We start from the raw sequence: 14,813 nt of genomic DNA, 5'->3' as shown, positions 1-14,813 counted from the left end.
GTTTAACTTCCTGGCACAAGTTGATTTAAAAAAATAAATAAATAAAAAAAAGTTTTCCACGGGAGTACCCCTTTTAAACATATAAGTGTGTGTCAATGTCCTCCTGTGTTTCCCTCATTCACATTGTGTGTCCTCCAGCCCTTCCCTCCTTCCTGAGTGCTCTCCTCCTCCTCCTCCTCCTCCTCCTCCTCCTCTGTGCAGTGTCCTATGAACCTTCCATAGTAGGATCTTCTTCCTGTCACCTGTGATACAATTCAGCCATATGTAGCAGAGCCCAGGCTGCGCTGTCATGTCACCCCCTCTATTCTTTGGGCTGCTCCCCCTTAGTGTGTCTGATCTGTGGTCCTGGGCTGCCTGGCTCTGCCTCCTGTATGTGCTGGTAAAAGCCTCTAAGCTCTATGTGAGGAGGAGGAAGCTGGTTGAAGCTTTAAGCCCATTCGAAGGTCCTGAGCGTCACTGGCTGTATGGAAATGCCCATGAGGTAAGACATAGTCTATAGCAGTGTTTCCCAACCAGGGTGCCTCCAGCTGTTGCAAAACTACAACTCCCAGCATGCCCAGACAGCCGAAGGCTGTCTGGGCATGCTGGGAGTTGTAGTTTTGCAACAGCCGGAGGCACCCTGGTTTGGAAACACTGGTCTATAGTCTTTAGCACTGATGTACTACATGATAAACTTGTCTTTATTTAAAGGGGTACTCCCGTGGAAAACTTTTTTTTTTTAATCAACTGGTGCCAGAAAGTTAAAGGGGTATTCCAGGAAAAAACTTTTTTTTATATATATCAACTGGCTCCAGAAAGTTAAACAGATTTGTAAATTACTTCTATTAAAAAATCTTAATCCTTTCAGTACTTATGAGCTTCTGAAGTTAAGGTTGTTCTTTTCTGTCTAAATCCTCTCTGATGATACCTGTCTCTGGAAACGCCAGTTTAGAAGCAAATCCCCATAGCAAACCTCTTCTAAACTGGGCATTTCCTGAGACAGGTGACATCAGAGAGCACTTAGACAGAAAATAATAACCTTAACTTCAGAAGCTCATAAGTACTGAAAGGATTAAGATTTTTTAATAGAAGTAATTTACATATCTGTTTAACCCCTTAAGGACCAAGGACGTACCGGTACGTCCTTGGTCCTGCTCTCCCGATATAACGCGGGGTTACACAGTAACCCCGCGTCATATCACGGCGGGCCCGGCGTCATAGTGAAGCCGGGACCCGCCTCTAATAGAGCGCAGCGCCGATCGCGGCGCCGCGCGCTATTAACCCTTTAGCCGCACGCTCAGAGCTGAGCGGCTAAAAGTGAAAGTGAAAGTTGCCGGCTAGCTCAGTCGGGCTGTTCGGGATAGCCGCGGCTAATCGCGGCATCCCGAACAGCTGACAGGACAGTGGGAGGGCCCCTACCTGCCTCCTCGCTGTCCGATCGCCAAATGACTGCTCAGTGCCTGAGATCCAGGCATGAGCAGTCATGCGGCAGAATCGTTGATCACTGGTTTCTTATGAGAAACCAGTGATCAATGATGAAGATCAGTGTGTGCAGTGTTATAGGTCCCTATGGGATAACAATGATCAGTGTAAGAGATCAGTGTGTGCAGTGTTATAGGTCCCTATGGGATAACAATGATCAGTATAAGAGATCAGCGTGTGCAGTGTTATAGGTCCCTATGGGATAACAATGATCAGTATAAGAGATCAGTGTGTGCAGTGTTATAGGTCCCTATGGGACCTATAACACTGCAAAAAAAAAGTGAAAAAAAAAAAGTGAATGAATATCATTTAACCCCTCCCCTATTAAAAGTTTGAATCACCCCCCTTTTCCAATAAAAAAAAAAAAACACAGTGTAAATAAAAATAAACATATATGGTATCACCACGTGCGGAAATGTCCGAATTATAAAAATATATCATTAATTAAACCGCTCGGTCAATGGCGTGCGCGCAAAAAAATTCCAAAGTCCAAAATAGTGCATTTTTGGTCACTTTTTATATCAATGCAAAAATGGTACCGTTAAAAACTTCAGATCACGGCGCAAAAAATGAGCCCTCATACCGCCCCATACACGGAAAAATAAAAAAGTTATAGGGGTCAGAAGATGACAATTTTAAACGTATTAATTTTCCTGCATGTAGTTATGATTTTTTCCAGAAGTACGACAAAATCAAACCTATATAAGTAGGGTATCATTTTAATCGTATGGACCTACAGAATGAAGATAAGGTGTCATTTTTACCGAAAAATGTACTACGTAGAAACGGAAGCCCCCAAAAGTTACAAAACAGCGGTTTTTTTTTTCAATTTTGTCGCACAATGATTTTTTTTTCCGTTTCACCGTAGATTTTTGGGCAAAATGACTGACGTCATTACAGTCATTTTTGGTGGTGCAAAAAATAAGCCATCATATGGATTTTTAGGTGCAAAATTGAAAGAGTTATGATTTTTTAAAGGCAAGGAGCAAAAAACGAAAATGCAAAAACGGAAAAAACCCTGGACCTTAAGGGGTTAACTTTCTGGAGCCAGTTGATATATATATATATAAAAAAGAGAAATTTAAAAAGAAAAGCATTTCCTCTGTAGTATAAAGCCCCTAAAAAGTACTGGAAGGATTAAGATTTTTTTTAATAGAAATAATTTACAAATCTGTTTAACTTTCAGGCACCAGTTGATTTAAAAAAAAAAAAGTTTTCGAAGGGAGTACCCCTTTACCCTGACCGAGACATTTCTCTATTTATAACCAAAGGCTGTCTGGGCATCCTGAGGTTTGTGGTTTTGAAACAGCTGGAGGCACACTTGCTGGGAAACCTTGCTTTGGAGGAACGTAACAAAAGTGTTCTACATTGGGATGAAGGAAAGTCCACAAAAAGACCCGCTGTTGACTGTTAAAGGGGTACTCCACTGGAAAACATTTTCTTTTAAATCAACTGGTGCCAGAAAGTTAAATAGATTTGCTAATTGCTTCTATTTAAAAATCCCAATCCTTCCAGTACTTATCAGCTGCTGTATAATACACAGGAAGTTCTTTTTATTTTTATTTTATTTCCTTTCTGTCTGTCCACAGTGCTCTCTGCTGGCCCCTCTGTCCATGTCAGGAACTGTCCACAGCAGTAGAGGTTTGCTATGGGGATTTGCTCCTACTCTGGACAGTTCCTGACATGGACAGAGGTGTCAGCAGACAGAGGTGTCACAAGGTTGTGATAGAAAGGAAATTAAAAAAGAAAACAACTTCCTGTGTAGTATACAGCAGCTGATAAGTACTGGAAAGATTAAGATTTTTTTATAGGAGTCATTTACAAATCTGTTTTACTTTCTGGCTCCAGTTGATTTAAAAGAAAATGTTTTCTGTGGAGTACCCCTTTAATATACCAGTATTAAGTACCTGTCTGTCTGAATTCTGACCATAGTTCCTGGATGACGGCAATGACCTGAAGATTATGGTTCGGTATGCTGAACAGTACCCGTACGCCTATCCACTGTGGCTGGGAAATTTCTTTGCGGCACTGTCTATATGCCACCCTGATTATGCAAAGGCCATCTTGTCCAGACAAGGTAAGAGACCTCGTTGGTGATGACTTGTAGACCAACTTTCTATGGCACAATGAATTTATGTAGATACCTTGATCAGCAGTACCAGCCTCTCATAAGGGACCAACGGACTACTACTGTAGCTGCTGCGCCTATGTAAACCTTAAAGGGGTACTCCGGTGGAAAACGTTATTTTTTATTTTTTTACATCAACTGATGCTAGAAAGTTAAACAGATTTGTAAATTACTTCTATAAAAAAATCTTAATCCTTCCAGTACTTATAAGCGGCCGTATACTACAGAGGAAATTCTTTTCTTTTTGGATTTCTTTTCTGTCACGACCACAGCGCTCTCTGCTGACACCTCTGTCCATGTCAAGAACTGTCCAGAGCAGGAGAAAAATCCCCATAGCAAACATACGCTGCTCTGGACAGTTTCTAAAATGGACAGAGGTGTCAGCAGAGAGCACTGTGGTTGTGACAGAAAAGAAATCCCAAAAGAAAAGATTTTCCTCTGTAGTATACAGCAGCTGATAACTACTGGAAGGATTAAGAATTTTAATAGAAGTCATTTACAAATTTGTTTAACTTTCTGGCACCAGTTCATCTAAAAAAAAAAAGTTTTCCACCGGAGTACCCCTTTAACGGAGTACTCCAAAGGATAGGGGATAAGTGTCAAATTGCAGGGGGGGTCCGACTTCTGGAACCCCGCCCCCTCCCTGATTTTCTGCCTGGCGCCTTGGTGGTCAACGCGCCCCCTCCTTGCATCTCTATGGGAGAGCCAGAGATACACGAGTTCAACCCATTGGCTTTCCCATAGAGTTGCAAAGAGGGAACATACCAACTCCTGCTCCGTGCACAAGGAAAGTCGGAGCACCGTGCAGGAGATTGCAGGGGTCCCAGGGGTCGGACCCCCCCCGCGATCTGACACTTTTCCCCTATCCTTCTGATAGGGGATACATATCCCTAAACTGGATAACCCCTTTAAAGGGGTGCTCCGGCGCTTAGACATCTTATCCCCTATCCAAAGGATAGGGGATAAGATGCCTGATCGCGGGGACTCCCGTGATCTTGCACTCAGCACCCCAGTTAAAATCAGTCCCCGGAGCATGCTCGCTCCGGGTCTGATTACCGGCGACCACGGGGCCGGCGGCGTGTGATGTCACGCCTCCGCCCCCGTGTGACATCACGCTCCGCCCCTCAATGCAAGCCTATGGGAGGGGGGCGTGGCAGCTGTCACGCCCCCTCCCATAGGCTTGCATTGAGGGGTGGACCACTGTCCTAGAGTGTTCCTATAAGCCTTCCTCACAACATTTTAACATTTCTTTTCTTTCCTACAGATCCAAAGGAAAATTTTGCCTATCATTTTCTTACTCCATGGATTGGTAAGCAATTTAGTACAAATAACTACAAGTGATGAACCTGTACATATTAGGCCGGGTTCAAACCTTGGATACTCTGTTGGGGGTCTCCATCACTTCCATTAAAAAGCATGTGAGCAAATATGTCTAACAACATTCTGAACACCATGCTGGAAACCTATGGACCCCATTAAAGTCAATTGGATTAATGGGGGACTGCTGGTGTTGGGCGTGTAACAATGGAAAATACAAAGCAGATGTGAACCCGGGCTTAGAGTATAGCTGACGTGACAGGCTAAGGCCGGGTTCACACTAAAAATTTCCAAGCAGAATTCCGTTTTTGAAATTCCGCTTCGAAATTCCAGTGCAGCAGAGTCCCATTGCTGGCAATGGAATTCCACTGCACAGTGCACATGGCGGTGTTTTCGAGGCAGACTTTGTACCTGGAAAATCCACTTGAAAAATTCCACTAATACATTGAACTTGTTTAATGTTCTGGCGGATTTCCACTCAACAGACATTGCCTTCTATGGGGTCAGCAATGTCTGCACAGTCCTGAATCAGTAGGCGCTGGCCGCGCTCCGAAGCTCCGGATGGAAATTTCTCCGGACTTTCTCTGGAAATTTCTCCGAAGTGTCAATCTGGCCTTAAAGGGGTACGCCACTGGAAAACATTTTTAAATCAACTGGTGCCAGCAAGTTAAACAGATTTGTAATTTACTTCTAATAAAAAAATCTTCAATCCTTCCAGTACTTATCAGCTGCTGTTATGAGTTTTTTTTCTTTTAGAAATTCCTTTCTGTCTGACCACAGTGCTCTCTGCTGACATTTTAGGAACTGTCCAGAGCAGGATAGGATTTCTATGGGAATTTGCTCCTACTCTGAACAGTTCCTACAATGGACAGAGATGTCAGCAGAGAGCACTGTGGTCAGACAGAAAGGAAATTCTAAAAGAAAATAACTTTCTGTGGATCCTAACAGCAACTGATCAGTACTGTAAGGGTTAAGATTTTTAAATAGAAGTAATTTACAAATCTGTTTAACTTGCTGGCATCAGTTGATTTAAAAAAATGTTTTCCAGTGGAGTACCCCTTTAATGTCTACTGGCACCATTAGACACCAAGCCTAAAATCAAACTTTAAATCCTGATGGAACGTATTTTTGTTATTTCTGTCACTTAGGGAAGGGGTTACTGGTGCTGGCAGGACAGAAGTGGTTTCAGCACCGCCGGCTCCTAACCCCGGGATTCCATTATGATGTTCTGAAGCCGTACGTTAAACTGATGTCTGACTGTGTTAATGTCATGCTGGTATGTAAACAAAATTGAGACATTCACTAACAAAATATAATGGTTGATTTCCCAAAAAAAAAAAAACCATCACAACTTGCTCCATTTTCTTTTGCCAGAAACTCATTGAAATCGTACTTCTGTAAAGTCATATAGCCCTAATAGGACTTTACAGAAGTACGATTTCGATGAGTTTCTGGATCTTGTTAATGCAATCCAGCATTTACCGTATTTTTCGTCATATAGGACGCTCCGGCATATAAGACGCACCCAATTTTAAAGGAGGAAAATCTAGAAAAAAAAAGATTCTGAACCAAATACAATGTAAAGTATAGGACAGTGATCTTCAACCTGCGGACCTCAAGACGTTGCAAAACTACAACTCCCAGCATGCCCGGACAGCCGTTGGCTGTCCGGGCATGCCGGGAGTTGTAGTTTTGCAACATCTGGAGGTCGGCAGGTTGAAGACCACTGGTATAGGAGGTAATACTCACGTGTCTCCGCCGCTCCGGACTGTCACCGCTCGTCACCGCTGCCCTGGATGTCGCCCTCCATCGTTGTTGCCGCGTCCCCGGGGAGTCCCCGTCGCTTCGGAATGTCTCTGCTGCCCGGTATCCTCGCTCTACCGTCGCCGCCATCACGCCGCTACGCACGCCGCTCCTATTGGATGACGGGACGGCGTGCGCGACAACGTGATGACGACGAAGGAGAGCGCCGACCATGCAGGGGATCCCGGCACGGAGAAGACACCGAGGAGGCAGGTAAGGTCCCTCCCGGTGTCCTGTAAGCTGATCGGGACGCCGCGATTTCCCCGCGGCGGTCCCGAACAGCCCGACTGAGCAGCCGGGTTAGTGTCACTTTCGCTTCAGACGCGGCGGTCAGCTTTGATCGCCGCGTCTGAAGGGTTAATACAGGGCATCACCGCGATCGGTGATGTCCTGTATTAGCCGCGGGTCCCGGCCATTGATGGCCGCAGGGATCTCCGTGATAGCACAGGTATTTGCCGTAAAAGACGCACCAACATTTCCCCCACAGTTTTGTCCGGAAGAAGCACTTGCTAAGTGCGAAACGGAGCTTGTTGCCTATCTGTACAACCCCCCCCCCCCCCCACTTTCACCCCTCTCCCCCACTTTGTTATGTGAGCATTAACTGCTGGAATAAACTTTGAAGATGGATTATGGTGAGTGGCCGGCTTTCTTTCTTCCTTTGGTTACGTTCCTTCACATCACTGCAGACCCATGTAAGCAAAGATTTCCTAAAACTAGTTGACTACCTCTGGTCTATGGCATAGCACAGGCCTCAGTGGACACCAATTATTCCGGTTACTATTATACTCATTGTCTTAGGCTGCGCTCACATCGCTTTTTCTCCATCTGACTTGAGTATGCGATGTTATAACTTAAAATCGTATGAAATCGTATATAAAGTCGGATCCATTGGCCTCCATTAAAAAATCGGATCCATTACCCACATCCTATTTGATCCGCATCCGATTTCACACAATTTTTTGCTCCGTTCTGAAATAGTGGTCAAACCCAATTTAAGACCCGAACAAAAATTGGGTGAAATCAGATTCGGATCAAATCTGATGTGTGTAATGGATCTGATTTTTTAATGGAGGCCAATGGATCCGACTTTATATACGATTTCATACGATTTTAAGTTATAACATCGCATACTCAAGTCAGATGGAGAAAAAGCGATGTGAGCGCAGCCTTAACGCCAGTTATAATCCGGTGATCTCTGAAACATGTTGTTACCTTCATTGACTCTCGTTGTTTTAGGACAAATGGGAACAACTTATCCCAGATCAAAACCCAGTGGAGCTTTTCCATCATGTCAGCCTCATGACCCTGGACTCCATCATGAAATGCGCCTTTAGTTACCAGAGCAATTGCCAACTGGACAGGTTTGTATATAAAAAAAAATATATAAATAAATAAAATAAAATACAAATGTTATTTTGAACGCGATCGATAAACACATTGGTAAAAATGTGTATCTTTTGTAAACATATGGATATACATTTCTTTAAAGGGGATGTACAGGAACAAAAAAAAAAAATCAAAAACACTGCTTTCCAAAAACAGTGCCAAACGTATCCACAAGTAAATGGATAAAAGATGCGGCGGCACTGGAATGGTGGCTGCCCAGTATTGATCTTATATGAACTCTGTTAGGATAAAGTATCTATACGTTTATTGACAGGTGCCCGCAACTGAGAAAGGGAGATTAGGCTCCTGATACACTTTACTAAGGGGAGATTTATCAAAACCCGTCCAGAGGAAAAGTGGCCCAGTTGCCCATAGCAACCAATCAGCTTGCTTCTTTCATTTTCAACAAGGCCTCTGCAAAATGAAAGAAGTGATCTGATTGGTTACTATGGGCAACTGGGCAACTTTTCCTCTGGAAAGGTTTTGATAAATCTCCCCCTATATATAGTACTAGCTGAGTACCCGGCTTTTTCCTTTTTAATCCTTGTTGGGGAGGAAAATAAACAAAGGAGGAAGCTTTTGACTTCACATCCCGTCATCATATCCCGACCTCCTATCCCGACCTCCTATCCCCTCCTCCTATCCCGACCTCCTATCCCGACCTCCTGTCCCATCCTCCTATCCCATCCTCCTATCCCATCCTCCTATCTCGACCTCCTATCTCGTCCTTCTTTCCCGTCCTCCTATCCGGTCCTCCTATCCCGTCCTCCTATCCCATCCACATATCTCGTCCTCCTATCTCAACCTAGTATCCTGTCCTCCTATCTCGACCTCCTATTCCGTCCTCCTATCCAGTCCATCTATCCCGACCTCCTATCGCGACCTCCTATCGCGACCTCCTATCGCGACCTCCTATCCCGACCTCCTGTCCCGACCTCCTATCCCGACCTCCTATCCCGTCCTCCTATCCCGACCTCCTTTCCTGTCCTCCTATCCCGACTGCCTATCTTGACCTCCTATCCCGACCTGTAATATGTGTACCAGTTATTGAAATATCTCCAGCCGTATGGAAGTTATGAGGGAACATACATTTCCCATTGATATCGCGAATTCGAATATGGCCTATGCCGCTGACAACAACACAGTAGTATTAGTACCTTCTTTACACTAGTGTTGAGCGGCATAGGCCATATTCGAATTTGCGAATATTCGCGAATATATGGACGAATATCTGTCATATATTCGCTAATATTCGCATATTCTCGTTTTATTTTCGCATATGCGAAAATGCACGTATGCGAAAATAACATATACGAAAATTTACATATACAAAGTTAATATAGGCAAAAATGCGCATATGCGAACATTAACGTATGCTAAGTTTCGCATATGCGAAAATTCACGCACCAGTCTCACACAGTAGTATTAGAGCCTTCTTTACACCACACAAGCTGGAAGCAGAGAGGGGTGATCACTGTGATGTGTACTGTGAAAGAAAAAAAAAAAGAAAAATATTCGTAATTACGAATATATAGCGCTATATTCGCGAATATTCACGAATTCGCGAATATGCGACATTCGCGAATAACATTCGTATTGCGAATATTCGCGAGCAACACTACTTTACACCACACAAGCTGGAAGCAGAGAGAAATGATGACTGTGATGTTTACTGTGAAAAAATAAATAAATAAATAAATAAATAAGAATATTCGTAATTACGAATAAATAGTGCTATATTCGCGAATATTCGCGAGCAACACTAATACATATATACATACATACACACGCACGTTGAGTTTTATATATATATATATAGATAGATAAAAAAGAAAACCTGTATATCAAAAGGCATAAAGGGGGAAATTTATCAAAACAATGAGCAAAAGTTGACCAGTTGCCCATAGCAACCAATCAGATCACTTCTTTCATTTCTAACAAGGCCTCTGCAAAATAAAAGAAGCGATCTGATTGGTTGCTATTGGCTATAGTTGTTATAGTCCATTGATGTAATCCTGACCATAGACATTAGAGGAATGTTTTCAGGGTCTTGGTTATTTATTATTCAGCTTTTATTTAGCCTACCCAGTGGTCTAAAACTGTGGCCCTCCAGATGTTGCAAATCTGAATCCTTCCAGTACTTATCAGCTGCTGTATGCTAAAGAGGAAGTTCTTTTCTTTTTGAATTTCTTATCTGTCTGACCACAGTGCTCTCTGCTGACACCTCTGTCAGGAACTGTCCAGAGCAGGAGAAAATCCCCATTGCAAACCTCTCATGCTTTGGACAGTTCCTGACATGGACAGGGGTGTCAGTAGAGAGCACTGTGGTTAGAAAAAAAAAGAAATTCATAAAGAAAAGCACTTCCTGTGGAGCATACAGCAGCTGATAAGTACTGGAAGGATTTAGATTTTTATATAGAAGTAATTTACAAACCTGTTTAACTTTCTGGCACCAGTTGGTTTAAAAAAAAATGTTTTCCAGTGGAGTACCCCTTTAAAGGTCAACTAATGCCAGAAAGTTATACAGATTTGTAATTCACTTCTATTTAACAATCTTAATCCTTCCAGTACTTATCAGCTGCTGTATGCTCCAGAGGAAGTTGTGTAGTTCTTTCCAGTCTGACCACAGTGCTCCATTCTGCCACCTCTGTCTGATTCAGGAACTGTCCAGAGCAAGATAGGGGGGATTTGCTCCTGCTCTATACAGCTCCTGACATGGACAGAGGTGTCAGCAGAGAGCCTTGTGTCTGACTGGAAAGACTACATAACTTCAACTGGAGCATACAGCAGCTGATAAGTACTGGAAGGATGAAGATTTTTAAATATGTGATAGCCTGGGGTGTGTAGGGTATGGGTAGTGTAGCTGTGCGGTAATCAAAGGGTGCTTGTTAACCCTTGCTATTCGTGACGCCAGGGTGAGGGCTCCTCTATAAAGCTTTTCCTATCGCCGCCCTTCCCCGGAATGATAGGGAGGTAGATGATAATGGGTTTGAGGAAGAGAAAAATAATGGATTGTCCACAACCGGAGAGTTTCTGTAAACTGCGTTAACTTTTACTGAAGATTTTCTGTACACTTCATTAACATAAAGTCTCTTAGCATAACAACCGTTTCTTTTGGAGATTGACAATGGTTGGGACGTTAGCATTAAGAGTCTTTTAAGGTATTGTGCTGTTCCACTGGATTTAGGGGAATTAGTTGTGGTCCAGTAGTCACGGTAGCATTAGCAGGAATTAGAGTAAAACTCACGATTTCTGGTTCTGCTGAGGCCGTAGGTTTTGAGGCCTAGCGTGTCGTTGAAAGTTGCGTAGCACCGTCCTGTTAGTCCGGGATCCACGAGAGCAGCAACCCAAGAGAGCGATAATTGGACTCAGCTCCCTTATATGGGCAGGGGCTGGACTAACGCTAATTGGTCCAATACTGATGTCAATCACCTTTACAGAGATTTGTGGTTAACACGTGACCCAAGGACCTCCTAAGGTCCTACAACATACCATAGAGGTTACTAGCATGGTCACATGACCAAAGGTCCTGCGACGCTGTACAAGGTAAGATATAATTATTAAGATTTACATTTATTAACATTACAGTTAGACTTAAGGAGAGGCGACTAGGGGCTGTCCCACCTGAGGAACCCTACCTGAACGTAGTTACTCTTACTTTGGGGACCTCTACACTAGGTACTGGATAAAATACGGTACCGGGACACCTCAAATAGAAGTCATTTACAAATCTGTATAACTTTCTGGTACTAGTTGATATGATTTTTTTTTCCTCCAGAGTACCCCTTTAACAGGCCTTGATGGGAAATTGTAGTTTGGCAGCAGCTGACTGAATTGATTTTCTTTTTATCCTTGCTTTAGGTTATAGTCGCAGGAGCACATACCGATTGCTATATTGTGTGTTTGCATTAGTTATGAACTTTGAGTTGTAGCTAAATGTAATGAAATTGACCTTGTTATCCTCCATAGTTCAGAAAAATATTGACTGAGCTACATTGATTTAAAGGGGTACTCCACTGACCAATGTTCGTAACATTTAGTTTCAGACGCTGTGTGCGCTCTGTGGGGGTTCGGCCACACCCCCTCGTGACATCACACTACACCCCTTAATGCAAAAAAAAAAAAAACTCAATGTATTCATGTACTGTACTTATATGTAGATAAAGTCATTAAGGAGAGGAAGCAATCCCTGGAGGAAGATACAGAGCTGGAGAAGATCCAGAAAAAGAGGCACCTGGACTTCCTTGATATCTTGCTCTGTGCTAAGGTCCAGTATGGCACTATTGACAAATGACGAGGAAATATATGTATTATTAGGACTTACTGATGACATACATGGGGACCCCCACTGTAGACCCCATTATATTAGCCAGCCATGAGAGATACTAAGTAAAAGGGGCTCCGTTATCGTGGCCTCTGACCATATATTGCATCATCACCCTCAGAATGGTAAGGACTAAATTACTATAGGACTAAGTTCATACTTGTGTTTAAAAATATGTTCTTCTGTTCTGTTATAGAAGCAGTCAAATACAAATAAAAGCGCCAGGCCTGAAGCAATACAGACACCAAAGGTGTCTGACGGACCCCATTGAGTTACATTAGTTCTAGTCATGATGTCCACCGTTTGGACTGAAAGAATAGCGCCACGTGCAGTGTTATTATTCCGTACATCAAATATGACAGATTCTGCACAAAGCAAGTAGAAAGAAAATAAGAAATCGGCACTCACCAACCAGGCAATAGCTTTATTCAGTCCGTTAAAGCACAGGCGGGTATGGTGATTAGAAGCGGAGGCAACATATCAAGCTATCACCTGGTTGTGAGTGCCATTTTCTTTCTACTTGTGTGATGTCCCAGTACAGGATATAGTCCCTTACAGTACTTAGGCCCTGTCAGGTTGAGTCCCTCTGTGTCCTAGTGGCTCTCCTTCAGTGTCTCTCCCATAGTGTTATATGTATTATGTATAAATGACCTTTGAGATAGTCACATGATAATGTGGTCACATGTTCAATTCACGTTTGTTACCCAGAGAGCACCAGCTAACCAGGTGACCTGCAGCTTGACTTATGGGCTCCTTGCTCCGCCCCCCTTTATAAGGAAGGGAGGAGCTACAATCTGTCTCTTTGATCATTCATTGCTCTTAGATCCTGAGGTCAAGTCCAGTCCAGACGTCTCAGGGTCAGTGTCCAGCACACCTGGAGGCCTCAAGCCTAAATTACAGCCACATGTCAGTAAGTCAAGTCATCTCTGTCTACTGTCACTATCTACAGTCAAGTCAAGTCTATTATAGTCAGCATGGCTGTGCTAAAGTCTGTCAAGTCACTGCAAGTCCCAGCAAGCTGCAACGTCCCCTCCGTCACTGGTTACCTCTCTGGGATCCTGGTCTTGCTGTAAAGACTGTCACCATCTGTCTACCTCAGTAAGGCTACCACTAACCCTGACCTGGCCTTGGACTCTTATTTGCCCTGCCTAACTAGGACTAGCGGTGCTACCGTTCGGGCGGTTATCTGGAAAACCACGCCTTGGCATCATGAACATTTAGGGGTTAATAACATCTGCCCCACACACCTCACCTTCACACCCTGTGGCTCACCACACTTGCATTATGTTCCCTGCTGCCTGAACGTGCACCACCGTCACCAGTTTAGTTGGGTCAGTTCCTAATTCTTGGTCGGACGTCCTTGCTCCTAGTGCCGTATGTGCCGGACTCTGGATCTCTTCTGATTCCAGAATCTGCACAAAGTCTCCAATGCAGATATGAGCAGAGCCTAATACAACATTTCCGTGTAACGTGTGGCTGGACCAAATATCTCCAGGTTGGGTTAAGTTCACATCTGCATTCGGAGCTCCATTAAAGATGCAAATGAAGTGACCCAGATGGTCCGTTACACAGCAGACACCAATGGGTATCGACACGTCCCATTGATTTTGAATAGGGTCCATATGGTTTTAGTCTGGGGTTTTGGTCAGTATTTTACCAAAGAAAGGAGTGGACTAACACGGAGAAAATCTGGAAAGATTTGCATAGTTCTGGAAGGAAGCAATCAGTTCCCTAAAGGCTCATCTTTCCTAATCCACAATACATAACAATTGATCTCATTATTAGGATGAAAATGGTCGGGGTCTATCAGATGAAGACCTGCGAGCAGAGGTGGACACCTTCATGTTCGAGGGGCACGATACCACGGCCAGTGGCATCTCCTGGATCCTATACTGCCTGGCTAAATACCCCGAACACCAGGAGAAATGCCGGGAGGAGATCAAAGAAGTCCTGGGGAAGAGGACTACGGTGGAGTGGTGAGAGACGATCATTTTCAACATTTCTATTTAATACTAGTATAATATTCTATATTCTAATACCTATATTACCAGTATATAAGTATATAAGAATATTTCCATAATTCGATATACATGTCATCCACATTATACATGTCATCCACATTATACATGTCATCCACATTTTGCTATCACGATTTTTCATACACAGAAATAAAATAAATGAGTCGAACAAGTCAAAGAATGGTTAAAAAGGGAAACTTTATTTATTATTTATTAAAATGTTTGTGTAGGGATTTTATGTAACCTCCCATCACTCACAAAGAGCGGACAGTAACTAACTCAGGACAGGAAAAACCTCCAGAGGGGAGGAAACCTGTAGGGAATCCATGGCCACTGTACTACCCTTCCTCTGGGCATACTAAAGGAGGTTACCTCT

At 43.4% G+C, this 14,813-nt stretch overlaps 1 protein-coding gene across 1 annotated transcript in view; it reads left to right on the top strand.

The window, feature by feature from the left end:
• Positions 1-223: 223 nt before the first annotated feature.
• The window catches only part of LOC130283214 (cytochrome P450 4A6-like), a 30,452-nt gene continuing 15,862 nt past the window's right edge, over positions 224-14,813 (top strand). The window contains exons 1-8 of the mRNA XM_056532419.1: positions 224-481; positions 3,394-3,538; positions 4,854-4,898; positions 6,055-6,182; positions 7,946-8,070; positions 11,616-11,641; positions 12,256-12,362; positions 14,205-14,395. Coding sequence (XP_056388394.1) covers positions 290-481; positions 3,394-3,538; positions 4,854-4,898; positions 6,055-6,182; positions 7,946-8,070; positions 11,616-11,641; positions 12,256-12,362; positions 14,205-14,395 — 959 coding nt within the window. The 5' untranslated portion in view covers positions 224-289. The remainder of the gene's footprint in view (positions 482-3,393; positions 3,539-4,853; positions 4,899-6,054; positions 6,183-7,945; positions 8,071-11,615; positions 11,642-12,255; positions 12,363-14,204; positions 14,396-14,813) is intronic.

This window comes from Hyla sarda, chromosome 7 (genome assembly GCF_029499605.1).
Source record: "Hyla sarda isolate aHylSar1 chromosome 7, aHylSar1.hap1, whole genome shotgun sequence".
In the NCBI taxonomy this organism is placed as follows: Eukaryota; Metazoa; Chordata; class Amphibia; order Anura; family Hylidae; genus Hyla; species Hyla sarda.
Note: the sequence above shows the minus strand (reverse complement) of the source record. Positions and strands in the feature narration are given on the sequence as shown.